This window comes from Triturus cristatus, chromosome 9 (assembly GCF_964204655.1).
Source record: "Triturus cristatus chromosome 9, aTriCri1.1, whole genome shotgun sequence".
NCBI lineage: Eukaryota > Metazoa > Chordata > Amphibia > Caudata > Salamandridae > Triturus > Triturus cristatus.
In genome coordinates, this window is record NC_140592.1 from 1,054,275,242 (window position 1) to 1,054,301,024 (window position 25,783).

At 48.8% G+C, this 25,783-nt stretch overlaps 1 protein-coding gene across 2 annotated transcripts in view; it reads right to left on the minus strand.

The window, feature by feature from the left end:
* INO80 (INO80 complex ATPase subunit) overlaps window positions 1-25,783 on the minus strand; it is a 670,892-nt gene that overhangs the window by 60,301 nt on the left and 584,808 nt on the right. For both annotated transcript variants that reach the window (XM_085626921.1, XM_085626922.1), the window contains exon 35: window positions 81-287. In XM_085626921.1, coding sequence (XP_085483047.1) covers window positions 81-287 — 207 coding nt within the window. The remainder of the gene's footprint in view (window positions 1-80; window positions 288-25,783) is intronic.

A 25,783-nucleotide genomic window follows, 5' to 3' on the forward strand; every position in this document is an offset into this window, starting at 1 on the left:
ATCACTGAATATTGAGCCAAGGCATGATAGACACTTATTTAGCGAATTTACACAGTCTAAATAATTTATAAAATCCATACCTTTTGAAACATTGTACCCGTATGCTGCATAGGCTGCTGCAGAAGCTGCTGCTGCCCCCGCCATGGCGCCAGCCATTGCTGCTGCGCTACCAACTCCGGACTTGCGATTCCGACTCTTTTTAGAACCAGCACTAGCACTTTTAGGCCGTGGTCGGTTTTTTGCAGAATTTACTCGCCTAGCAGCTGGAGTATCTAAACTTGACATTCCTGCATTGAAGAAGAATATTTAATTCCTGTGAACTCATATCAATAATGCACACAATGGAAAACTAAACAAGAGAACAGAAGAAGCAATGCAGGAATATTTGTGCATAGCAGATAACACACCGTTTTTATTACAAATAGTAAGTGTGGTCTTTAAAAATATATGAACCTCATTGACTACCATTAAATATGAAGTACTGACCAGCAAAATCTGTAATATAATTAATATAATACATACGTGTGTGTGTATATAAATATATATGTATATATACACACATATGTATGTGTTTGTGTACACACACATTATATATATATATATATATATATATATATATATATATTACCTACTGGCGGTCGCCAGTAGGTAGTTATAGTTAGGACCACGTTTCCATAGGAAATCCGCAACATTCTATTTTGAATAACTTTGGCGCCGGTCGACGAATCCTCGCAAATTTTTCAAAATAGGTGGGGCGCTACGCTCCACTCCTTCCCTGAAAGTCTCGGGGGGATTCGTCAAGCGGGGGCTGAGATAAAAGGGGGGTCCCAAAACGCGTTTTTCCCATGCATTTTTCCATAGGACCTTTAGACAGGGCTACAGCCCGAACGGCTGAACAGAATTACTAGAAATTTGGCAGAGAGGTAGTCCTCAGGTCAAGGAAGTGCCTTTTGTAGGTTTGGTGTAAATCTGTTCAATAGAATCGGAGAAAATAGCCTTTAAATCAATATATATATCTGAGCCAGCTTACGGTGCGCTTACGGTACGCTTACCGTACGCGTACTGTGGCGTGCGCGAGCGCGATTCTGATTGGCTCTTAGATCTTAGTAAACATTCGAATCGGCTGAAACCAGGAAGCGGCGGCCGCCATTTTCTCTTTCGCACTGAGAGTGATGTTTAAAATCTAAAGCACAAAAACATGTAAAGGGGCTGTTTAGACAGCTCCCACACACATAGCAATGTTGAGGGAGTCCCCAAAGATCCCCCAAGGCCAAAAACGGAATTTTTATTTTTTCGCTAATTTCGCCGATTCAAAACGAAGTGCATCATATGTCCTCCATGTGCGCACGGTGCGCGAAGCGCATCGTGCGTACATGGCCCATCTAGCGTAACGTGGGCACGCGGTGCGCGTAGCGCACCGCGTGCCCACCGTGCGTGCACGGCACTAACTGCGTAAAGTGGGCGCGCGGTGCGCGAAGCACACCGCGTGCTCACTGTGCGCGCACGGTGCGCGAAGCTCACTGTGCGCGCACGGTGCGCGAAGCGCACGGTGCGCGCACGGAACGAACTGCGTTAAGTGGGCGCGCACGCCACGAATGGCGTAAAGTAACTTAGCATTTAAAAAACCGTACAAATTCACTGAAAAAACCATAGGTTTCACACACGTTATAGTTAGGAATTAGCATTTAAAAAACCTTGCAAATTCACTGAAAAAACCATAGGTTTCACACATGTTATAGTTAGCGGAAATTTTACTGATAAAAAACCAATGAAATTCCTCCGTTATAGTTAGTGCAGGCAACTATAACTCACGCGACCGCAATCTTCTGCTGATGACATATGTGTCTTTATGAAAAAAAAATATTTGTAATATATGTATAGCTAAAAATGTATGGAAGAAGACATGGGCAAATAAGTGTCTAAATACAGTATTAGCATCAGCAGAGGATTGCGGTCGCGTGAGTTATAGTTGCCTGCACTAACTATAACGGGGGAATTTCATTGGTTTTTTATCAGTAAAATTTCCGCTAACTATAACATGTGTGAAACCTATGGTTTTTTCAGTGAATTTGCAAGGTTTTTTAAATGCTAATTCCTAACTATAACGTGTGTGAAACCTATGGTTTTTTCAGTGAATATATATATATACACGTGATCAAGGTCACGTGAGGTGACCGAAACGCATCATGGCATGGAGTGAGTTGTAATAAACTATGCACAACAATTGAAGAGGAGTTTGTGCCCGTGTGCTCTTTTCCGTTGGAGAAAAAGGCTGGGATTCTTGTTATTTTTATATATCTATATATCTAGCTCAGTGGGGATGGTCCATAAAGTAAGCTGCACTCGAACAAAGGACAGCCATTTCCCAACAAACGGCTTTTATTAATGGTACGAACAGCTTCACTTTCCAACAATTGAAGGCATTCGACTGTAGCCCTGACGCGTTTCGAGATGTCCTCTTTATCAAAGGGTGGAAACAGTCTGAAAGCGCCTGTTCATCTTCTCCTCCCTTAACTAGCGATATCGCATGCCCTGATTGGACACCTCTAAATGAGTAATGCGTTGCTTTCTGGTCGGTGAAGTCCGTAATTTTACCCATAGATGGAAGCGCTTTGTCAATGTATGCAGATTCAAGGCTCTCCCATGAGCCCTGGAAAGCGTTGCTGTCCTAATCCACATCCTTAGCCCCACTTCTCGAGCCCATCATTCAAGCGCTCCGTGGCCCCCCTCTTCGGGAGTGGTGCAGGCTCAGTGGCAGGACGGCCGCTTTATCATCAAGCTCAGTGGGGATGGTCCATAAAGTAAGCCGCACTCTAACAAAGGACAGCCATTCCCCAACAAACGGCTTTTATTAATGGTACAAACAGCTTCACTTTCCAACAATTAAAAGCATTCGACGGTAGCCCTGACGTGTTTCGAGATATATATATATATATATATATATATATACACACATATACATTATCTACTGGCGGTTGCTAGTAGGTAGCTATAGGGGAAACGTCCTTTAGGACAAAGCCGGAATCATGATGTACCTTCACAGCGCCGGCAACAGAATGAATGTGTCTTGAGCACGCATTTGTTCTGCATGCAAGTTGTTACAACGACTTGCTTTAGGGGGGCGCAATGGTGGAGTGGTGTTGTATTTAAAGTCCAACACCTTCCCTACTGTTGTGCAAACAAGAGTTGGAATAGTAAATTAAACTATTCCAATATCCAGCGCCCCTCTAAGGCAAGTTGTTAAAACGACTTGTGTGCAGAACAAATGTGTGATAAAGACGCATTCGTTCAAATGACGGAGTTCCTAAGGCATGCAAGAAAACCGCATGCGGAATGCCGTTATACATTCAGCTATAGTTAGGACCTAGTTTCCATAGCAAAATAGTTTTTTTGACTTGCCTATATCTTTGGCGCCGTTTGACAAATCTTCCCGGAATTTTCTCAAAAAGTTTGATGCTCACTTCAGCTGCTGTCTGGAAAGTTATGGGGTGATCCGTCAAGCAGGGACCTGAGAAACGCGTTTTCCCCATGTTATTTCCCATAGGGATTTTGAACACGACTGCAGTGCAAAATGCTGGACGGAATTACACCACATTTGGAAGTAAGCTAGCTCTTGGTCCAGAAATAGGCCTTTTTTGTGATTTGGTGTAAACCCGTTCAGTAGTTTTAGAAATATTAAACAAAAAACACAAATTTGTATATCTAGGGTTGCGGATCCTACAGACTCCATGCTGAAATCAGATTGGCTGTCAACACTTCACCAAAAAAGTTAAAAATAAAGAAAAAGGGGCAGGGTAGGAATACCCTGACCCCTTAGGTGTGGTGGTGGGGTCTAACAGGGACCACATTATTTATTTTTTTGCAAGTTTGCTGCAAAATTGCAGGTGGATCAGCGAATTCGTGGCGCAATAGAAAAAAAAGCACAAGCACTGTCTCCTGCGCTGGTTTTTGTGTCAGCCCCCAGGTGGGACAGGTCCTGAAGGTTGTAGGCATGAAAAAGAAAAAAGGTGGGGCATACCAATCCTCCCTCCAGGGCTCTTTTTACGACTGGAGACCACCACCTATCTGGGGCTTTATTATAAAATGGGAGGAAGGCCGAGCAGATCCTACTCCATAGGCTCTTTTGAGCCCTGGAGACCACCACCTCCCCAGGGCTTTATTTAAAATATTGGAGGGGGCTACGCAGAACACCTCCATGGGCACTGAAGAGCCCCGGGGACCCCCACCTCCTCTGGGCTTAAAACCAATAATTAGTGGGGGGCCACATGCACCCTCACGCCCCAAGGACCAACACCTTACCGGGGCCAGCAAATAAAATAGATGAGAGGGGGGTGGGGGGGGGGGGTGGGAGGCCTTGCAGCCCCCCTCCATGGCCATAATGCTGGAGCCATTAATGGCCCTGGGGACCACCACCCACAGTGCCAGCTCCTGTTATGTCCTTGATTGTCCGCCCAAGGACATAGCTCTTTGCTCTGACTTGGCGTCTGAGCAAACACTAACTCTGCTCCCAGTGAACGGGATCTGTCAAATTGCTTCTGCTTGCTGGGTGCGCAGTTTTTGTCTGTTTCTCTGCCCGCTGTCAAACGGGCAGGAAAACAGACTAAACTATTGCTCTCACACAAAGAGAGCTGCATGTTTAGCAGCTTCCTGTGTGCGAGACCAATGCTGGCTCCCACTGAGGGGAGCCGGCAAGTACCATGGGGGTATTCAGGCTCCCCCACGGTCCAAAAACGGTGTTGACTGGGTGCCCTGGGTGGAGTCCAGGGCACCCAGCATGTCAAGGCCGGGCCCCAGGGGTTGATACAGTGCGGCCATTCATCCGTGAGGGTCTAAGGTGCCAGGGTTACTGGCTGCAGAGCCCCCCTCCCCCAATGAAATGTGACTGGGCCAAAATCAGCCTATTATTTTATGGACTCAATTATGGTAGCTTTTCAAAAAAACGCACTCCATGTGGTATGTGTCTGTGGGGATGGTCACGGAGAGAGTTGGTTGTCTCAAAGGCCTGCCTACCGCTATTTCACCCAAACTCCACCATGCTAGCCCCTTCTATACCTTCTCTATAACAACCACTAGAACCTACCAGTTACTTGTAACCATTGCTTCTGTGGCCACTACTGGTCTAGTGTGGAGTCTGGCATGGGGACGTAGGGGAACGCATGAGGCCATCATTACCATCAATCTCCTAAAAGACTGCCCGTTCTGGTATAAGCAAGTTTGCTCTGTCAATGCCAGGATTCTTCTGGTTGCGGGACATGCTTTGTATACCTTGGAATTGAGTCTTGCTCTCAGGAATGTCTTTTCCTTCTCTGGTACTGGGGAAGAATTCTTCAAGTTCAGTGAAAACCCAAGTTTGCGTAAGGTATGTACGAAGGTTTTTGTGGTACTCTGGCATTGTCTGAATCAATTCACCTTCACCTGCTTATCGTTTAGGTAGGAGTACACATGTCTTCTCAAACGTGCTGCTGCTACTTTGCCTAAATATTTGGTAAACACCCTGGGAGCCGACTTTGTCCCAAAGACAGACCTACCCTAAACTGATAGTTTACCTGGTACTTGACAAATCTCAGGATTTTTTCTGCTTCCTGTTTATCAGTATGTGCAAATAGGTGTCTTTTAGGTCTATGGTCACCATGTAGTCTTCCTTTCTCATCCGCAGAGGTGTTCTTTTTTGGATTTACTGTTGGCAGTTCTCTAAAGAGATCAATACAATAGCCACGTTGTATAATATTCAGTATCCACTTGCTGGAGGTGATTGTCCTCCATTCTTAGAGGAACTATCTTATTCTGCACCACCTGTCAGAGGCTATCCTCCTTTGGGTCACTTTCCTGAGAAGCCCAACCCTTTTGGGGTCTGGCCTGTTACCCTGTTCCTGATGCAAAAGGGCTGATGAGGTGTGACGTACTGGTTTGAAAACCTCCTCTTCCAGAAGGCCTCCTTATTGTAGCCAACCCACTTTTTAAAAGGCAGTGGATCATTGGGGCTCCCACTGCCTTCACAGTGTTGTCGTCCTTATTTATCAATTGGTGAGCATCATCCACCACTGTACCAAACTGATGATCTCCCCCGAAGTGTGTGTTTATGACTGATGACGGACCATCTTACTTGAATCTTGAGACCCATAACCAAGCATGTCTCCTGAGGGTAGTGCCCTACGCAGCTGCCTGCTGGTGTCCACAGCGTCTAAGTCTGACTTTAGACAGGTATTGGTAAACGTCTTACCCTTTTGGATAACGGTTTATGACTACTTTTTTTTTTTTTTTTACTGGTCAGGACAGTGCAGATTCGACTCCTCATTCTTCTCCCACTGTTGATCTCTGTAGCGATTGAGGAATGCATTGGAGTTAGTGTAGGAAGCTGGCACTGTATATATTATACCAAAGTGAGGTATAGTGTGCACAGAGTCCAGTGGAACCCCAAAGGTAGGCAGAGGTAAAGTTAGATAGCACCTCACTCTCTATTTGTGGTAGTGTGGTCGAGCAGTAAGGCAGTATCAGAGGACAGTGTTAAGCATTTGTTGTACACAGTCAGCAAATGAATTCACACACTCAAAGACTGAACTTCAGACCAATTGTTTTTGTATAAAAATACTCTTTTAGTTATTTTATTTTCTAGAACCAAGCAAGCCTGGCACAGGTAAGTGATAAGTAGTGTGCAGTAAATATACAGTAGTAATACAGTTTGGATTGGTAATAGTATGTGCACTTTGTTTTGACTTACAGTATGGTTTCGGAGAAATGCAATACTTTGGAAATACAGTACAGACTTGAATGGGCTTTTCAGTAAAATACCAGGTAACTTACTTTTTGGATAACTTTTCTTACACAGAGTAGTATACCTAGATACTAATCTGGGACATTTCCTGTAAACAGGTAAGTAAAATCGCTTTTGTTAAACAGTGTAATTTTAAAGAATTTCCTTAGGTTTTCAAACTCCACACAAGAAAAACAGTCAATGTTATCCTATGGAGGAAAATAGTGTTATCGGTTTTAAGGTAAGTATTTGGTAGTGGGAGTTGAGGTCCTGGGGTAGACTCAGGGGTCCCCCAGGTTCAAGGATGCACTCTAGTTACACCCTCAGCGGCACTAGGACGGCCTGGTGCAGAGTGCAGAGGCCCAATGTTATCCAATGGGGGACAGGGGGCCTCCGGTTAGAAGCTCCTGGACTTTAGCTCAGGGCAAATGGGGAAACAACGTAGCACCAAAGGCGCACCCTCAGCGGCACTGGGGCGGCCGGGTGCATTGTGCTGTTTCGATGTCGGGCGCCCTGTTTGCTATGGGGAGCCTCCGGTTTGCAAAGGCACTGCAGGCTCGGGGACAAAGGTCTTCTGGGTGCGACCACCACTTCGAGAGGTAAGTTGGGAAGTTAGGGGTTGGTTAGGCACCGTCGGGGGTCAGATCTTCTTACCAGCTCATGGTCGCGGTTGGGGGGACTTTCTGGATTTAGGCTGCAGGCATCAGCTGGAGGCAGGTCAGGGGTTGCCTGATCTCAGGTCAGGATCGCTGGAGGGACCTCCTCTTGGTGTTTGCCCACTTGAGCTCGGGCCGTGGACGGCGGGTGCAGAGTGGTGCAGAATCGCGATTTCCGGTCAGGGCCAGTCGGGGCCAGAGGTTGCAGGTGAACTAATCCAATGTTCACGGGAGACAAAGTCTTTGGGGTTGAAGGAAGGCAGGTCCTCCGAGGTTTTTGAGGTTGCTGGCTGCAGGTCACACCGAGATTTCACAGAAGCAGGTGCGAAGGAGAGACAAGCCAGGAGGGCTGGGGCCAAGTCAGTGGGCGTCTTCCTCTTGTTAGCTGCTGCACGGCTGTTCGGTCCTTTTTAGGTCTCACCTGAGACAGCGCTTTAGCGCTGCTCTCGCGAGAGCTTTTGTAAATGGGGGATCTGGAAGTGAAAACGAGTGCTTTCAGGCCTCCAAATACAGTGCATGTGCGCCGGGCGCGCGCACCATTTGGAGGCCTGAAAGCACCCGTTTGCTTTCACTTTTGCAGGCCGCACGGCCGCTTTGATGTGATCGCGAGCACTTTCACACAGTTCGTGTGCGCCGTGCGCGTGCACCATTTGGCAGCCTGCGTGTACATTTCGCGGGCGCTTTGATGTTCTCAGTGAGCAGCGCGGCCACTGCGAACATCAAAGCGCCCGCGAAATGTACATGCCATTTGCCACACCCTCCCTTATCCCACTTCCTGCTTGTCTTGTTTTCTCTGTCCCTACGTTCTTAACCTGCATCACTCTCATTTCCTTTGTGTTTTCTGTTTCCACACAGTCCCCTATCTATATGCTCCCTGTCTCCTTGTCTCATCCTGGTGCTCGTTTCCTTGCCTTTTTCTCTCCCTGCCCCCACTCTGCCCCCAAACCCTCCCTCACCCCTTTCTCTGCCACCATCCTATTGGTTTCACCTGGTTGCCCTTCCTCTTTCCCATTACTCCATTTGTTAAGCTAGTCAGTCCACATTCTCTCTATGTCCACCCTGCCACATGCCCCTTTCATGCAAACTACCGGACCCGTAAAACTCGCGGAGGAAATTTGGAAGATAAGTCTCCTTTTTTCATGTCCCACATCCCTGCGTTTTCTGTGCCCCACCCTTCGTCTGCCTGCTCAGCTTGTGCCACGATTCATTTTCACCCCCGACAACTGCCTGTGTCTTATACCTTTGTGACCTCCCATTCATGTTACATTCCTCCCTCGTCTGCTTTATGATACTTGATGCATTTTCTCTCCTCCACTGTTAAGGAACTCTTTCCTCTTTCCTGCCATGATAGCCAGTCACCTGTCTCCTGCCCCATCTTTTCCCACCCCACCTTCCGCTTTTAATCCAGGCCCTATTTCTATTCTGCCTTGTGATGATGTTCAGTCTTTTTTCTCCTCCCCCTATGAACATTTTAAGAAGAATGTACATCAGAGGGACTGTCACATACATTCTTCACAGTAACAATCCCTTTTCTTAATTTGCTTACCTGGGCTGCCTAAGAGGGGGGTTAAAACACTCAAAAATGCTGAGTCGCTATACAAACGAGCAAGGGTATACAGCGGAGCAGCAAGTGGGGGGGGACACTCCGCCCCCCCTTACCTGCGGCCATCACGGGGCGACGCAGGAATCGCCAGCAAACCCGCCCCCCCCCCCCCTTTACATTAGGCTCGCGGACAAAAAATGCAGGACCCGTCACGGGCAACAAAAGGCATAGCTACTCCACTGAGGTTATAAAATGGGGGCATATTTTTCTTACTCAACTATTATAATCACGGGAGCTGCAGTTCCGTGGCATATTCGGCATTGAATGTCGATTTGCTGCACTTTCAGCATAAATCTGTTGCACAATTTTTAGATTTCAACAAAAATAAATTGTTTCTATCTCAAACTGCTCAAAAGTAAACAAATAGCCACAGATGGTGCCACACATTGACAGACCCTTTGGAAAGGTTATCTGGTCACCTTTGAGTTGCTGATGGCTGTGTTTGTGTGTTTAACTGGTATTCACTTGATAAAACATTTATGCAGACAGTATTAACGTGTGTGGAAATGACAAAATAGTGAACAAGCATTTGCAATGCAATAGGTCTCGCACTTACGCGAGTTGGAGCTATTGGCATTGTAAATGACAATGTGTTTTATTTAGGTTTCAAAAACCAAAACATAAATAAAAGGCATTGTCATTTACGTCAATAGCTCAAACTCACGTAAATGCGAGACCTATTGCATTGCAAATGCTTGTTCTTCTTGAAGTTTCTTCTTGTCTGAGGAAGCAAGGAAGCACTAGATTTAGGGGCGTTACAGGTAGGTAAAAGGTAGGGACCAATTGTGAGAAAGTGGCTCTGTATATACTGTTCCCTAATAGGTACAGGGTGTACAGAGTCCACAGTCCCCCAGAGGCTGATAGAGGTCAAAGTTAGGTATGACCTTACTCTCAAAAGTGGTAGCTTGGTCGAGCAGTAAGGCAGTACCAGAGGACAGTGTAAAGCATTTATTGTACACACAGTCAGCAAATGGTTTCACACACTCAATAACTGAACTCTAGGCCAATGATTTGTATATATAAAATATATGCTTGTTTTATTTTTAGAACCACAAAGGGGGTAAAAATATACTTTCTCAGAATGAGAGGTTGAATATAAATACTTTTGTTTCAAGCAATAAATTTGTGTAAACAGTCACAGTTGGTTGCAATAAACAATCCTATTTCCTAAACATAACAATGCATTGAGCTCAATGGTAAATTCAGGTTATTTGTAATAAATTACTTTTCAGATTACTTTTGGAATTCCAGGTCTGGATCCTAGAACCAGCCTGGGGTCAGTATTCAGAATCAAGTGATGAAAGTCGACTTAATAACTGTAATGATTTTTAAATAATATTTAGCTATTTCAAAAGTTAGCACTTAGAAAATATTTCACAGAAAACATTCAATGGATCTCTATGGCAAGAAATTCAAATTGCAGGTAGAGTTCTTTATCGTTACTTTAGTAATCCAGGACTGGGTGCCTAGACCCAGGACTGGGGTCCTTATCAAAAACAGGTAAGTAATTTCGTTTGCAGAAATGGTACGATTTTAAAAGAATATTTCAAATTTGCAAAAATAGACACTTAGAAGAAATTTCACAGAAAAGCAGACAATGGTTTCCTATGGGAGAAAAATGAGTTAGAGGTAAGTATAGTTGTGAGTACTTTTCAGGGTCAGGGCTGGGCACCAAGATCCAGCACTGGGAGCTCACCCAGGAACAGGTGAGTAAATTCGTTTTTGTCACTTGGCTGATTTTTGGTGAATTTTTACAGTTTTGAAAAGTTCACACTTAGAAGATTTTTGAAGAAAAAGCCAGTCAATGTTACCCTATGAGGAAAATGAAGTTAGCGGTTTAAGGGTAAGTACTCGACTGGCAGAGTTGAAATTCCGGGCATAGACTCAGGGGTCCCCCAGTGTCAGGTAGGTACAGTTGGTTCACCCTCAGCGGTTTCAGGACGGCCGGGTGCAGAGTGAGTTAGGCCCAATGTTATCCTATGAGGGATAGGGGGGCCTTAGTTGGTGGCTGCTGTCTGGCAAGCCACGCGTCTGTGGGAGCTGGGCTCCTGGTCACTTACTCAGGGCAAGTGGGGAAGTAAGTTAGTGTAGAGAGTGCACTGCCAGGGCCACTCGGGCGGCTGGGTGCAGGGTGCTTTTGAGCCTTCGGGCGCTCAATGGAAATCAATGGGAATGTTCCGGTTTGGAAAAAAGGCTGCAGGCTCGGGGACGAGGATGTTTCCGGTGCCACCACCACTTCGAGGGGTAAGTTGGGTAGTTGTAGGTTAGGTGGGTACCCCGGGATTGGGCACAGGGGGCCGCAGGGCGCCGGGTGCAGGGGTGCCTTTTGACGTCGGGAATCTTACCCTCTGGTTGATCGCGGCTGGGGTGGCACTCGGTTCTGAGGCTGCAGGCTTCGTCCAGGATGTCGAGGGGGGTCCTTGGGTGCCGGACTCGGGGTCACAGTCGCCGTGGGGTCGTCCTCAGGGTCTTTGTCCACTCCGGCACTGGCCAGGCTTGGCTGGTGCAGAGTGTGTTGGGTCCGCGGTTCCGGGCTGCTGCCAGGAGTTAGGAATAGGTTTCTCGAGTAGAGCCTCTACTCATGGGAGTCCCAGGGAATCAGAGGTCAAAGGTAGCCAGGTCCTCCGGGGTTTTTGAGGTTGCTGGCCACAAGAGATGCCGCGCTGGAGCAGGAGCAGGTTCGAGGGTCGACAGGCCGGTAGGGCTGGGGCCAAAGCAGTTGGTGTCTTCCTCTTTTTAGCAGCTGCAGGGCAGGTCTTTTTTCTTCTTGCTCTTCTTGTAGGTTTCTATCTGGAATCTGGGGAAGGAAGGTTCAGGGGGCCCCTAAATACTAGATTTAGGGGCGTTACAGGTAGGTGAAGGCCAGGGACCAATGGGTCCTTGTCCTGGGGTGGGTACACCCCCTATCCTGCCTCTCTCCTGTGGGAGGAGGGCAGTAGCCTAATCCTGATAGGGTAGGGCCTCCCATCTTCAAGATGGCGAGAGCCCGGAGATGTGCTTCACCTCGCCTCCCCCACCTGAGGGGTGGGGTGGGCAGGCTGGCACATCCCCTGTCCTTGTATGGGGTTTCCGGCCAAGCTTCCTGCCAGAGTGGGGGGTTGCAGTGGCCTGGGGAAACTCCAACTGGCGGCATGCCTTTGAAGCTTCCCTTTGCTCATCCTGGGGGAGGAGATTTCTCACCTCACCCAGGATGTGCATTGTTGCAGGCCCGGGAGAGCAGGGGCTCTCCCACCCAGGGGTCCAGCAACGTGTCTGCTGTGTGGCAGCCTGGGCAGCCTCAGAGCAGACGTGGATTGTAGGTTAGCTGTAAGGGGGCATCTCTAAGATGCCCTCTGGGGTGCTTAGTACATTAAATCCCACACTGGCATCAGTGTGGGTTTAATGTGCTGAGAAGTTTGATACCAAACTTCCCAGTCTTCAGTGTTGCCATTATGGTGCTGTGGAGTTCGTGTTTGACGAGCTCTCAGCACCATGTACTTGTAAAAGGCAGCACTGTACTTACAGTGCCCAGGAATGGACCTGGGTACTGTAGGGGCACAGGGCTCCTGCTCCTGTGCCCACACCATAGGTATAAGGCACCCAGCCAGAGGGGTGGCTGACATATGCCTTGGCAGTATAGGTAATGGGCATGGCACACAGAGATGTGTGCCATGTCGACTCTTTGTTTTGTCCTGCACCCAGACACTCAGCCTGCAAAGGCAGTGTGTGTGTGTAAGGGTACAGGGCCTCTAAGGGTGGCAAAAGAAGTGCTGCAGCCCTTAGAGGCCTTCCCTGGTCACAAGGCCCTGGGTACCTAGGGTACCATTTACCAGGGGCTGACATGTGGCCAGGGTTTACCAATTGGGAGTTTGTGTGTTTTAAGGAAGGAACATAGGCCCTGGGCACCTGATTGGCAGGAGCCCAGGGCACAACAAGGAAAAGTGCATCAGCTATTAGGCAAAAAAAGGGGGGGTTACTGCAACAGAAACCCACTTTCTCACACAAGCCCCCCCCAGCCCAAAGGCCAGGAGACTTCTGCCAAAGCTGGGAGAGTCTACCTAGTCTTTCAGGCGAGGAAGAGTTGGGGAAGTGGTTTGAAAGTTGCAGGGCCTACTCTGCCTTACATCCTTCTGCCTAGGTCAATCCCTTTGGGGAGCTGGCCTGTCTTGTTAGTTTCAGGACCTAACTCCCAAGGCTCCTCTCCTTGTCTTTTACTGTCCTGGTCCCATCTTTCTATTTTGGGTTTAGAGGTGTATACCTCGGTAGTTTCTAACTTAGCCAGGGCTAGGCCCAGCTTACCCACAGAGGCTACCCACAGCTTGAGCAACCCCACCATGACCAATAAGGTCAGGGGGCCTGACTTGCTATTTGGCAGGGGGTTAGGCCACCATGCCAAGGATAGGGCTGCCATGAAGGCTAACACCCAGCAGAGGCTGCTGACAGCTGTCAGTGCCCAGTACCATACCTTTAGCTCCTGACTGGCAAGTGAGGGGGCTATTTTATAGTTCTCTCTGGGTCCTGGCTGTTGGTCTGTTTGAGGATAGGGGGTCCCTACTCTTGGTAGGGAACACCCCTCCTCTACCCCTTGTTCTGCCACCTGAGGAGCCACTAATTCAGGCTGGACAGTTGCCTGACTAGTCAGGTCTTGCTGTTGGCTAGGGGGGGCTTTACCAGTGCCATTGTGGGAGTTTTCCCTTACTGGGATAGCATCTCCCTGGCTCTCTGGAACTGTGGCTAACAGTTGCCCACCTTTCCTACCCTGTTTCTTCTCATTCTTTTGGGACTCAGCTGCACTGACTGCAGGTTGAGCCCCCACAGGTTCTTTGGGCGAGGCCTGGCATTGGGCCAGCACCTCTCTTTGGCTCAGTTCCACATCTAAGTGATCATTCCCCAAGAGACAATCAAGGGGGAGGTTTTTACTGACTATCACTTTCCTCCATCTAAGGGACCCAGCTGTGGCTAGGGGCACTATAGCCACAGGCCTAACAGTGACTCCCCCTGGGACAGTTCTTACCCTTCTTGTTTCCCCTGAGACATATTGGTGTGGGAATACCAACCTGTCATGTACCACAGTGTGACTGGCACAGGTATCTCTCAGGGCAGTGGCTGGGATTCCATTCACCAGTAGGTGGTGGAAGTGTCTACTTCCTTCTGGGATCTCCAGCTTGCTTCTTGGGCCCATTCCCCAGTTGAAAGCTAGGAGGACTTCCTCATCTGAGGACCCTCCCTCCCAAGCTACACTGGCAACCCCTGGGGCTACACTAGTCACCCCTGGAGCTGTACTAGGAACCTTATTTTTAGGACAGCTAGAGTCCTGGGTGTGGTGTCCAGCCTTCTGACAGTTGAAACACCATATTCTGTTGGGATCCCAATTCTTACCTTGGTACCCTGGTTTAGTTTGTGAGGTGTCTTTGGGCCCACCCTCCTGGTCAGGTTTTTGGGGGGCTACCTGGGACTCCTTTCTTTTATCCACAAGGGGTTCACTCTCTTTCTTCTGGGGAGGTTTTGGGACCCCTTGGTTCTGGTCCCTCCCAGTGAACGTCCTAGTCACACTAGTCTTGACCCAGTGGTCTGCTCTTTTTCCCAATTCTTGGGGGGATTTTAGACCTAGGTCTACCAAATGCTGATGCAACTTTTCATTTGTGCAGTTACTCAAAATATGTTCCTTCATGAATAAATTGTACAATCCAGTAAAATCCTGCACACCATGTCCAGCTAACCAACCATCCAGTGTCTTCACTGAGAAATCTACAAAATCAATCCAGGACTGGGTCTGGGTTTTGTGAGCCCCCCTGAATCTAATTCTATACTCCTCAGTGGTGAATCCAAATCCCTCAATCAGAGCTTTCTTCATGAGGTCATAGGATCCTGCTTCTGGCCCAGAGAGAGTCAGAAGCCTGTCCCTGCAGTTACCAGAGAACAGTTCCCACAGGAGTGCCCCCCAGAGAGGTTTCTTTACTTTCCTGATATCACAAGCCCTCTCAAAGGCTGTGAACCATTTGGTGATATCATCACCTTCCTCAAATTTAGGGACAATCCCTTTGGGGATTTTAAGGTCAGAAGTTTCCTCCCTATCCTTGTTCTTATTATTGCTGCCACCATTGATGGGTGCTAAACCCATCTCTCTCCTTTCCTTTTCTAGAGCCAGGAGCCTGGACTCTAGATCTATTCTTTTGGCCAGCCTCATAAGGCTGTCCTCTTCACTGGGGGGACCCCCAGTGTTGTCTCTGGGACCAGAGCCACCTGTGTGGTCTCTAGGTGCCCAGATGCTATGTCTTGAGTTGGAGGGTATGGGTGCCATCTCCTCCCTAGGGAATAGTATGGGGAGGTTGCTGTCCTCCTCCCCTGTTTCCCTTTCCTCATCTGACTGGCCATCACCATGTTCAGATGGGTGGTCTTTAGCATACTCAGCCAGGAGCTCCTGGAGCCCTTGTTTGGTTGGATGCTGACCCATTTGTAAATTTTTGAGTTTACATAAGGACCTCAATTCCTTGAAAGACAAGTGTAAGTAAGGTGTGAGGTCGAGCTCCTCCACCAGGTCCATGTTGTTATTATCACTAATAGCTGGGTTTGTTTGAGACATTCTAACCTGACAGTTCTAACCCTCTACCCTGACTATAGTGACTTTTATTTTTCTAAAATTCTAACGGGACTTAAGCAAGGCCCTTGCAAGACTTTTAGTAATTTTGGAAAAACCAATCAGAATTCTAAAGGCAATTTTTAAGAGTTCTGTCGTGTGATCAGATGGTAACCAAGTAGTCCAACAAATGCAAGTTTGTATCCCACCGCTGATCCACCAATGTGAGAAAGTGGCTCTGTATATACTGTTCCCTAATAGGTACAGGGTGTACAGAGTCCACAGTCCCCCAGAGGCTGATAGAGGTCAAAGTTAGGTATGACCTTACTCTCAAAAGTGGTAGCTTGGTCGAGCAGTAAGGCAGTACCAGAGGACAGTGTAAAGCATTTATTGTACACACAGTCAGCAAATGGTTTCACACACTCAATAACTGAACTCTAGGCCAATGATTTGTATATATAAAATATATGCTTGTTTTATTTTTAGAACCACAAAGGGGGTAAAAATATACTTTCTCAGAATGAGAGGTTGAATATAAATACTTTTGTTTCAAGCAATAAATTTGTGTAAACAGTCACAGTTGGTTGCAATAAACAATCCTATTTCCTAAACATAACAATGCATTGAGCTCAATGGTAAATTCAGGTTATTTGTAATAAATTACTTTTCAGATTACTTTTGGAATTCCAGGTCTGGATCCTAGAACCAGCCTGGGGTCAGTATTCAGAATCAAGTGATGAAAGTCGACTTAATAACTGTAATGATTTTTAAATAATATTTAGCTATTTCAAAAGTTAGCACTTAGAAAATATTTCACAGAAAACATTCAATGGATCTCTATGGCAAGAAATTCAAATTGCAGGTAGAGTACTTTATCGTTACTTTAGTAATCCAGGACTGGGTGCCTAGACCCAGGACTGGGGTCCTTATCAAAAACAGGTAAGTAATTTCGTTTGCAGAAATGGTACGATTTTAAAAGAATATTTCAAATTTGCAAAAATAGACACTTAGAAGAAATTTCACAGAAAAGCAGACAATGGTTTCCTATGGGAGAAAAATGAGTTAGAGGTAAGTATAGTTGTGAGTACTTTTCAGGGTCAGGGCTGGGCACCAAGATCCAGCACTGGGAGCTCACCCAGGAACAGGTGAGTAAATTCGTTTTTGTCACTTGGCTGATTTTTGGTGAATTTTTACAGTTTTGAAAAGTTCACACTTAGAAGATTTTTGAAGAAAAAGCCAGTCAATGTTACCCTATGAGGAAAATGAAGTTAGCGGTTTAAGGGTAAGTACTCGACTGGCAGAGTTGAAATTCCGGGCATAGACTCAGGGGTCCCCCAGTGTCAGGTAGGTACAGTTGGTTCACCCTCAGCGGTTTCAGGACGGCCGGGTGCAGAGTGAGTTAGGCCCAATGTTATCCTATGAGGGATAGGGGGGCCTTAGTTGGTGGCTGCTGTCTGGCAAGCCACGCGTCTGTGGGAGCTGGGCTCCTGGTCACTTACTCAGGGCAAGTGGGGAAGTAAGTTAGTGTAGAGAGTGCACTGCCAGGGCCACTCGGGCGGCTGGGTGCAGGGTGCTTTTGAGCCTTCGGGCGCTCAATGGAAATCAATGGGAATGTTCCGGTTTGGAAAAAAGGCTGCAGGCTCGGGGACGAGGATGTTTCCGGTGCCACCACCACTTCGAGGGGTAAGTTGGGTAGTTGTAGGTTAGGTGGGTACCCCGGGATTGGGCACAGGGGGCCGCAGGGCGCCGGGTGCAGGGGTGCCTTTTGACGTCTGGAATCTTACCCTCTGGTTGATCGCGGCTGGGGTGGCACTCGGTTCTGAGGCTGCAGGCTTCGTCCAGGATGTCGAGGGGGGTCCTTGGGTGCCGGACTCGGGGTCACAGTCGCCGTGGGGTCGTCCTCAGGGTCTTTGTCCACTCCGGCACTGGCCAGGCTTGGCTGGTGCAGAGTGTGTTGGGTCCGCGGTTCCGGGCTGCTGCCAGGAGTTAGGAATAGGTTTCTCGAGTAGAGCCTCTACTCATGGGAGTCCCAGGGAATCAGAGGTCAAAGGTAGCCAGGTCCTCCGGGGTTTTTGAGGTTGCTGGCCACAAGAGATGCCGCGCTGGAGCAGGAGCAGGTTCGAGGGTCGACAGGCCGGTAGGGCTGGGGCCAAAGCAGTTGGTGTCTTCCTCTTTTTAGCAGCTGCAGGGCAGGTCTTTTTTCTTCTTGCTCTTCTTGTAGGTTTCTATCTGGAATCTGGGGAAGGAAGGTTCAGGGGGCCCCTAAATACTAGATTTAGGGGCGTTACAGGTAGGTGAAGGCCAGGGACCAATGGGTCCTTGTCCTGGGGTGGGTACACCCCCTATCCTGCCTCTCTCCTGTGGGAGGAGGGCAGTAGCCTAATCCTGATAGGGTAGGGCCTCCCATCTTCAAGATGGCGAGAGCCCGGAGATGTGCTTCACCTCGCCTCCCCCACCTGAGGGGTGGGGTGGGCAGGCTGGCACATCCCCTGTCCTTGTATGGGGTTTCCGGCCAAGCTTCCTGCCAGAGTGGGGGGTTGCAGTGGCCTGGGGAAACTCCAACTGGCGGCATGCCTTTGAAGCTTCCCTTTGCTCATCCTGGGGGAGGAGATTTCTCACCTCACCCAGGATGTGCATTGTTGCAGGCCCGGGAGAGCAGGGGCTCTCCCACCCAGGGGTCCAGCAACGTGTCTGCTGTGTGGCAGCCTGGGCAGCCTCAGAGCAGACGTGGATTGTAGGTTAGCTGTAAGGGGGCATCTCTAAGATGCCCTCTGGGGTGCTTAGTACATTAAATCCCACACTGGCATCAGTGTGGGTTTAATGTGCTGAGAAGTTTGATACCAAACTTCCCAGTCTTCAGTGTTGCCATTATGGTGCTGTGGAGTTCGTGTTTGACGAGCTCTCAGCACCATGTACTTGTAAAAGGCAGCACTGTACTTACAGTGCCCAGGAATGGACCTGGGTACTGTAGGGGCACAGGGCTCCTGCTCCTGTGCCCACACCATAGGCATAAGGCACCCAGCCAGAGGGGTGGCTGACATATGCCTTGGCAGTATAGGTAATGGGCATGGCACACAGAGATGTGTGCCATGTCGACTCTTTGTTTTGTCCTGCACCCAGACACTCAGCCTGCAAAGGCAGTGTGTGTGTGTAAGGGTACAGGGCCTCTAAGGGTGGCAAAAGAAGTGCTGCAGCCCTTAGAGGCCTTCCCTGGTCACAAGGCCCTGGGTACCTAGGGTACCATTTACCAGGGGCTGACATGTGGCCAGGGTTTACCAATTGGGAGTTTGTGTGTTTTAAGGAAGGAACATAGGCCCTGGGCACCTGATTGGCAGGAGCCCAGGGCACAACAAGGAAAAGTGCATCAGCTATTAGGCAAAAAAAGGGGGGGTTACTGCAACAGAAACCCACTTTCTCACACCAATGGGTCCCTTCCCTGGGGTGGGTACACCCCCTATAATGCCACCCTCCAGTGGGAGGGGGGCATGACCCTGTCCCTGGTTGGCTGAGTCCGCCCATCTGCAAGATGGCGGGGACTGAGAGTTGTGCTTCACCTCGCCTCCCCCACCCGAGGGTTGGAGTTGGGCACACCTCTCTTCCTCACTTGTTTTTCCCACCGGTTCTCCCGCCCAAAGTGGGGATCAGAACCAGTGGGGACCAGTTGCTGAGAGCAGCAAGTGGCCTGGAGAAGCTCACAAAGGCGACAAGCCTTTGAAGCTTCCCGTTCGTGAACCCTGCCCATCCTGGGGGAGGAGGCGTGGCACCTCGTCCCAGGATGTGCATCGTTTCAGGCCCCAGAGAGCAGCAGGCTTCCGACCCAGGGGTCCAGAAACATGTCTGGTGGTGTCAGCTGAAAGCAGTCACTCAGCCTGGACGCTAGTGGTAGGTTAGTTTTCAGGGGGCATCTCTAAGATGCCATCTGTGTGCATTTTTCATTAAATCCCACACTGGCATAGTGTGGGTTTAATGTGCTGAGAAGTTTGATACCAAACTTCTCATTTTTCAGTGTAGCCATTATGGTGCTGTGGAGTTCATAATGACAAACTCCCAGCACCACATACTCTCAATGGCAGCACTGCACTTACAATTTCTAAGAATGGACTTAGACACTGTAGGGGTACAGGGCTCATGCACCTGTACCCTCACCACTGGTATAGTGCACCCAGCTAGATGGGTGAGTGGGCAGTGGGTTGTAGGCATGGCACATAGAGATGTGTGCCATGTCGACTCTTCACTTTGTTCTGCACCAAAACATGCAGCCTGCAAAGGCAGTGTGTGAGTGTAATGGTACAGGACCTCTAAGGGTGGCACAATAAGTGCTGCAGCCCTTATAGGCCTTCTCTGGCCACAGTGCCCTGGGTACCTGTGGTACCATTTACCAGGGGCTGACCTGTGGCCAAAGATGCCAATTAGGTTTAGGCTTCAATGCAGTTTTAGGGAAAGAACATAGGCCCTGGGTACCAGATTAGCAGGAGCCCAGGGCACTTTCTCACAATTAGCTATTCTCCAGTGGATGGCAGCCTCTCTTTCCACTTTCTGTCCCACCATATCCACTGTCTTGCTTTCATCCTCTGGTGCAGTGCCTACTGACATCAGAGCATGGTCTTATTTCCTGGCTGGGACAAAATATATATATAGTGTCTTGGGAGGAATGGTTATATTTTTTCTCAACCCTTGGAGTAACTGCATTCCAGGAGGCTGGATCCATAAAGGCTTCCTTACCTTGATCTAGAATAATCGGGAGTAGCAGGAGGTATTTGTTCTTCTTTTAGGAGGGTCAGAGAGCCTCCAGCAGGAAATATGACTGACTATTCCTGCTCGAGATGTACCCATAGGTGCTGGTGGCACTCTTGACAAGTGCATTGTGCATCGCAATTCCATCGGGTGGAAGGCCTCCAGGGATGTGAGTTAACCCCCTTCTCAGGTGAATTGGTGTCAAGATCTTGCTCCTCTTTTTCTACGTCTTCCACAGGTCTTGCAGAGATTCGGAAGCCCCTGCAAGACTTCATCCAAATCCCTCTTTTTTTGGAGGATTGTAGTACTTTCAGCTTTATGCGCTTCCTTCTGAACTCGAGCCCTCTGCTTAGAGTTGAGGGTAGGTGCATCTTTCGTTACACAATCTGTGTGTCTTGCTTTGACCCCTATACCCTCCCCTAATCTCAATAGCTTTTCAGAGTCAGATCAGTCAGTGAAGGTCTACCACGCGCGGTGTCTTTGTGTCAGGACCCATGAAGCTCTTTCTGCTTTAATCTCCATTTGCTCTATGACAGTGTCTGCGTTGAGGGAGTCTTTGGGGTCCTCAAGTCTGAAGGTTTCGGCTATTTATGGTTGTGGGGTGTTCAATGGGCAGGCCTCTTGTGTTTTCCTTCCCTCTAACCCTTCTTCACTGGTTCTTCTTTGTTGGGCTCGACAACACACTCCTCTATGTCAGATCACAGCCCTGGCACCTCCTTGGTTTCTTCATTTTTTTCATCATCATCACTGGACAGCTTTTGCTGTATCTACATCCTGGCATACCGTGCCCACTAAAGTTTTTCTATGTTCCTGAGTGCCTTAGGTTGGAACGTGGCACACACCTCACATACTACTGTACAATGGTCCCTGTGCAGGCATACGTTGCAGATTTTGTGGCTGTCCTTTTGGCGCAAACTTGTGCAGGTACTTGGGGAGGTCCTTCCGGGGTGCTACCTCGACAGTTCCAACCACATCCCCACCCTGACCCATCTCTTGTTCACCACGTGGTTGATCTACTTTTCAGCGATAGACGCAGGTTATCTGTTGTCTTTCAACAGACTTTTTTTCGGTCTCTCTTTTCTCTTGGTGTCCTGCTGTTCTGCACGCTGCTCCCCCATGCATCTCTGGAATATTTTTCAAACATCCCAGGGCTCCAACCTTTTCTTCCTAACCCAACAGCGGAATAGAAAATGGGGAGCACGGGCAGGTGCTGTGTCAGGTTATAATGGGCAGAACATTTTGCATACAAGGCATGAGGGGAAACTAGGTAGGTCAAATGGCAGGATGACTTCCCTTGATTAATGTGTGACTGCAGGGATCACCCTCCCCCAATGCCTTATGGAGCCTAAATAGTCCACGCAATGCACAAGTTACTTACTTGTGTAACGATACATCTGTAAGAGACATTAGTTAGTGATAGATTCCTTACCTTAGAATATCCCCAGGCGTCAGACTGGATCATGCAAAGTTTTCATCAGCAGTACCCCTGCGCATCGGTAGGCGTCATCGTACGGCTCCGCGTACGTCGCTGGCGTCGTAGCCGCCGAGGTGACTTCGTCGGAGATACTTAGACGCGCCCACGCGCGCTGACGTCAGGTCTCTACACAACTTTTCCGTGCCAGGAGCGCAGAGCCATGCCAGAGACCGACTACTGGTGCAATAGAACTAGGGCCCTGAAAGGGATGACCTGAACCCTAGAGAACAGTTCGCAGAACGGGGACGATGGGCGGGCGGCAAGGAATCTATCACTAATGTCTCTTACAGCTATATCGTTACACAAGTAAGTAACTTGTGAATCTGAAAGAGACACGTTAGTGATAGATTCCTTACCTTAGAATACATACCCAAGCAAAACCATCCCCGGTGGTGGGTCTGCAAAGTGAGATTACACCAGAAAGTCACAGAGAACTGAACAGCCAAAGAAGCCGTCTCTCCGGACCGGACTTTCAAGGCAATAGTGCTTAGTGAAAGTATGCAACGAGGCCCAAGTGGCCGCCTGACAGATGTCTTGCAGGGGGACACCGCGTCCCAATGCTGTAGTAGCTGCTGTCGCCCTGGTAGAATGGGCGCGCAGCCCAACCGGAGGTTCCTTTTTAGCCAGAGAGTAACAGGCTTTAATGCACAAGACAACGGCGGGAGATAGTTCGCTTGTGCACAGCCCGGCCTTTCGTGGCGCCCACTTAGCCAACAAAGAGCTGGTCATCCACCTGGACCTGTTGTGTGCGGTTGAGATAGAACAAAAGCGCACGTTTTGGGTCCAGACGGTGGAGCCTATCCCGTTCTCTTGAAGGGTGCGGAGGCGGAAAGAAAGTGGGCAGAGTGACAGTTTGCCCGAGATGAAAGGCAGAGACTACCATTGGTAGAAAGGAGGGACGTGGCCGAAGCACAACCTTGTCCGGATGAATCGCTAGGAAAGGAGGTTTACAGGAAAGAGCCTGGAGCTCACTCACCCGCCGAGCGGAGGTGATGGCCACGAGGAAGACAGTTTTCAAAGTTAATAACCGCAAAGGACAGTTATGAAGAGGCTCAAAGGGAACGCACATCAAGTATGTGAGAACCAGGTTCAAGTCCCATTGAGGCATCACAAAAGGAATAGGAGGGGAAAAGGTGAGTAATGGCTTTGAGAAATCTATTGACAACTGGGGACTTGAAAAGAGAGGGCTGATCAGGCAGCCTAAGGAAGGCTGAAAGAGCAGAAAGGTAGCCCTTGATAGTGCCCAGAGCAGAGCCCTGCTGGGCCAAAGAAAGAAGGAACAATAAGACCTCAGAAAGAGGGGCAGCAAGAGGATTGAATATGCTACTTACCAGTATGCATCTGTTCTTGGCATGTAGGGCTGCTGACATTCATATCTGTGCATAGATCGCCGCCTAGTGTTGGGTCCGGATGATTGCACATTGTTGTCCTGGAAGAGTCTTCGAAGTATCACGAGATAGGTGGCTCCTCCCCTGGACTACAGTGCGCATGGGCATCCTCAGATTGTTTTTCGCCATTGTGGCAGTGATGGAGTAGATACAGTAAGTGATGACCATGCTATACAGTAATTCTGAGAGCTGCAGCTGCTACAGGCGCCGGGGAGGAGGGTGGGCGATATGAATGTCAGCAGTCCTACATGCCAAGAACAGATGCATACTGGTAAGTAGCATATTCAGTTCGAGGCATGTGGGCTGCTGAATTCATATCTGTGCATAGAATACATAGCAGTACCTCCTATTAGCGGCGGCCACCAGTGCCAGCTGCAGCAGTCTGAAAAAGAGTTTTGAGAACAGCCTGTCCTACAGCTGCTTGCTGTCTTGAGTCTACATCTACGCAGTAGTGTTTGGTAAATGTATGTATAGTGGACCATGTGGCTGCTCTGCAAATTTCGTGTAAAGGGATGTTTCCTAGGAAAGCCATGGATGCCCCTAACTTTTGTGTTGAGTGGGCTCGTGGGGGAACCGTTAATGTGCGTTTAGCTTTGTGATAGCAAATCTGAATGCATTTAACGATCCATCTGGCTATTCTTGCTTTGGAAATGGCGTTGCCTTTGTGTTGTGGAGAGAAGGCAACGAAGAGTTGTTTAGTTTTTCTAAAATCCTTTGTCCTGTCAATATAGTACATGAGAGCCCGCTTTACATCTAGTGTATGGAGCATTCTTTCCGCGACATTTTGCGGATTTTGGAAGAAAACGGGCAGTTCGATAGTTTGATTAATGTGGAACTGTGATATGACTTTGGGCATGAACTTGGGGTTGGTGCGTAGGACAACCCTGTTTGCGTGGACCTGAATGAATGGCTCCTGAATGGTTAGTGCCTGGAGTTCACTAACTCTCCTTAAGGAAGTGATGGCAATCAGGAAAGCCACTTTCCAGGTGAGGAATTGAATCTCACATGAATGGAGAGGTTCAAAGGGCGGACCCATCAGTCTGGTGAGGACCAAGTTGAGGTTCCACACCGGTGCTGGTGGGTGTCTTGGGGGGGATTACTCGTTTAAGTCCTTCCAAGAAGGCTTTGATGGCAGGCACTCTGAATAAAGAGAGGTGCTGCCTGTTTTGGAGATAGGCTGCTATTGCTGTTAAATGGATACGTATTGAGGTGTATGCCAGATTGCATCGGTAAAGGTGTAAGAGGGCGCAGATTATGTTCTGAATGGATGCGTCTAGAGGGTTAATGTCATTGTTGTTGCAGTAAATGACAAACCTCTTCCATTTAGCTGCATAGCAAGCTCTGGTAGTGGGTCTCCTGGCCTCCTTGATGATCTCCATACAGTCAGGTGGCAGGTTTAGGTAGCCAAACTCTAAGACTTCAGGAGCCAGATTCCCAGGGTCAGCTGTTGCGGATCTGGGTGCTGAATTTCGCCATGGTTCTGCGTTAAAAGTGCGGGTTTGATCCGCAGCCTTTGATGCGGCACCACGGAAAGTTCCAGAAAGGTGGTGTACCATGGCTGGCGCGCCCACGTTGGAGCAACTAGGATGAGTGTCAGTGAGTGCTGTCGCAGTTTGCGTGCCACCAGCGGTATTAATGGCGCTGGGGGAAAAGCGTACGCAAATCTGCCGAGCCAGTTCATCCATATCGCATTGCCCTGCGACTGTGGATGTGGGAACCTGGCGGCAAAGCTTTGGCATTTTGCGTTTTCGTTTGTGGCGAATAGGTCTATCTCTGGATGACCCCACTGCTGGAAGTACGGTTGGAGTACTGATGGGTGTAGCTCCCACTCGTGCATCTGGTGGCTGTGTCTGCTGAGCAGATCCGCCATCTGGTTGTCCTTGCCTTGAGGTGTTCCGCCATGAGGAATATGTTCCTTTGAATGGCCCACTTCCACATGCTCTGAGCCAGATGAGACAACTGTGGAGAGTGTGTCCCTCCCTACTTCTGTATGTAGTACATGGCAGTCATGTTGTCCGTCCGGATCAACACGACTTTGTTGCACATGTGTACTTTGAATGCCTTCATGGCTAGGAAGATTGCCATCAGTTCCAGAAGGTTGATGTGCATCTTCTTTTGCTGTGTCGTCCATAGTCCCTGCACTGTGTAATGGAGTACATGAGCTCCCCATCCCTGGAGAGAGGCGTCCGCTGTCAGTACTATTTGTGGAACAGGCACTTGGAACGGTCGGCCCTTGCAAAGGTTTTGTGGATTCCACCAATGCAGAGAGTTGTATGCCCGACCGCTCACCAACACTAGGTCTTTTAATTGCCCGTGAGCCTGATTCCATTGACGTGCCAAGCACTCCTGAAGCGGGCGCATATGTAGTCTGGCGTGTGGGACTATGAAAATGCAGGAGGCCATCATGCCTATCAACTGCATGAATACTCGCGCAGGAAGGGAGTGCTGAGGTTGGAATTTGGAGATCAGCTGTTGCATGCTGTTGATTCTTACTAAAGTTGGCTGAGCTGTGGCAGCCAGAGTGTCTATCGTTGCGCCTAACTACTGTTGTACGTGCGCAGGTTGGAGACTTGATTTTGGGTAATTCAGTGAGAATCCCAGACCGTGGAGAAGGTGAATGG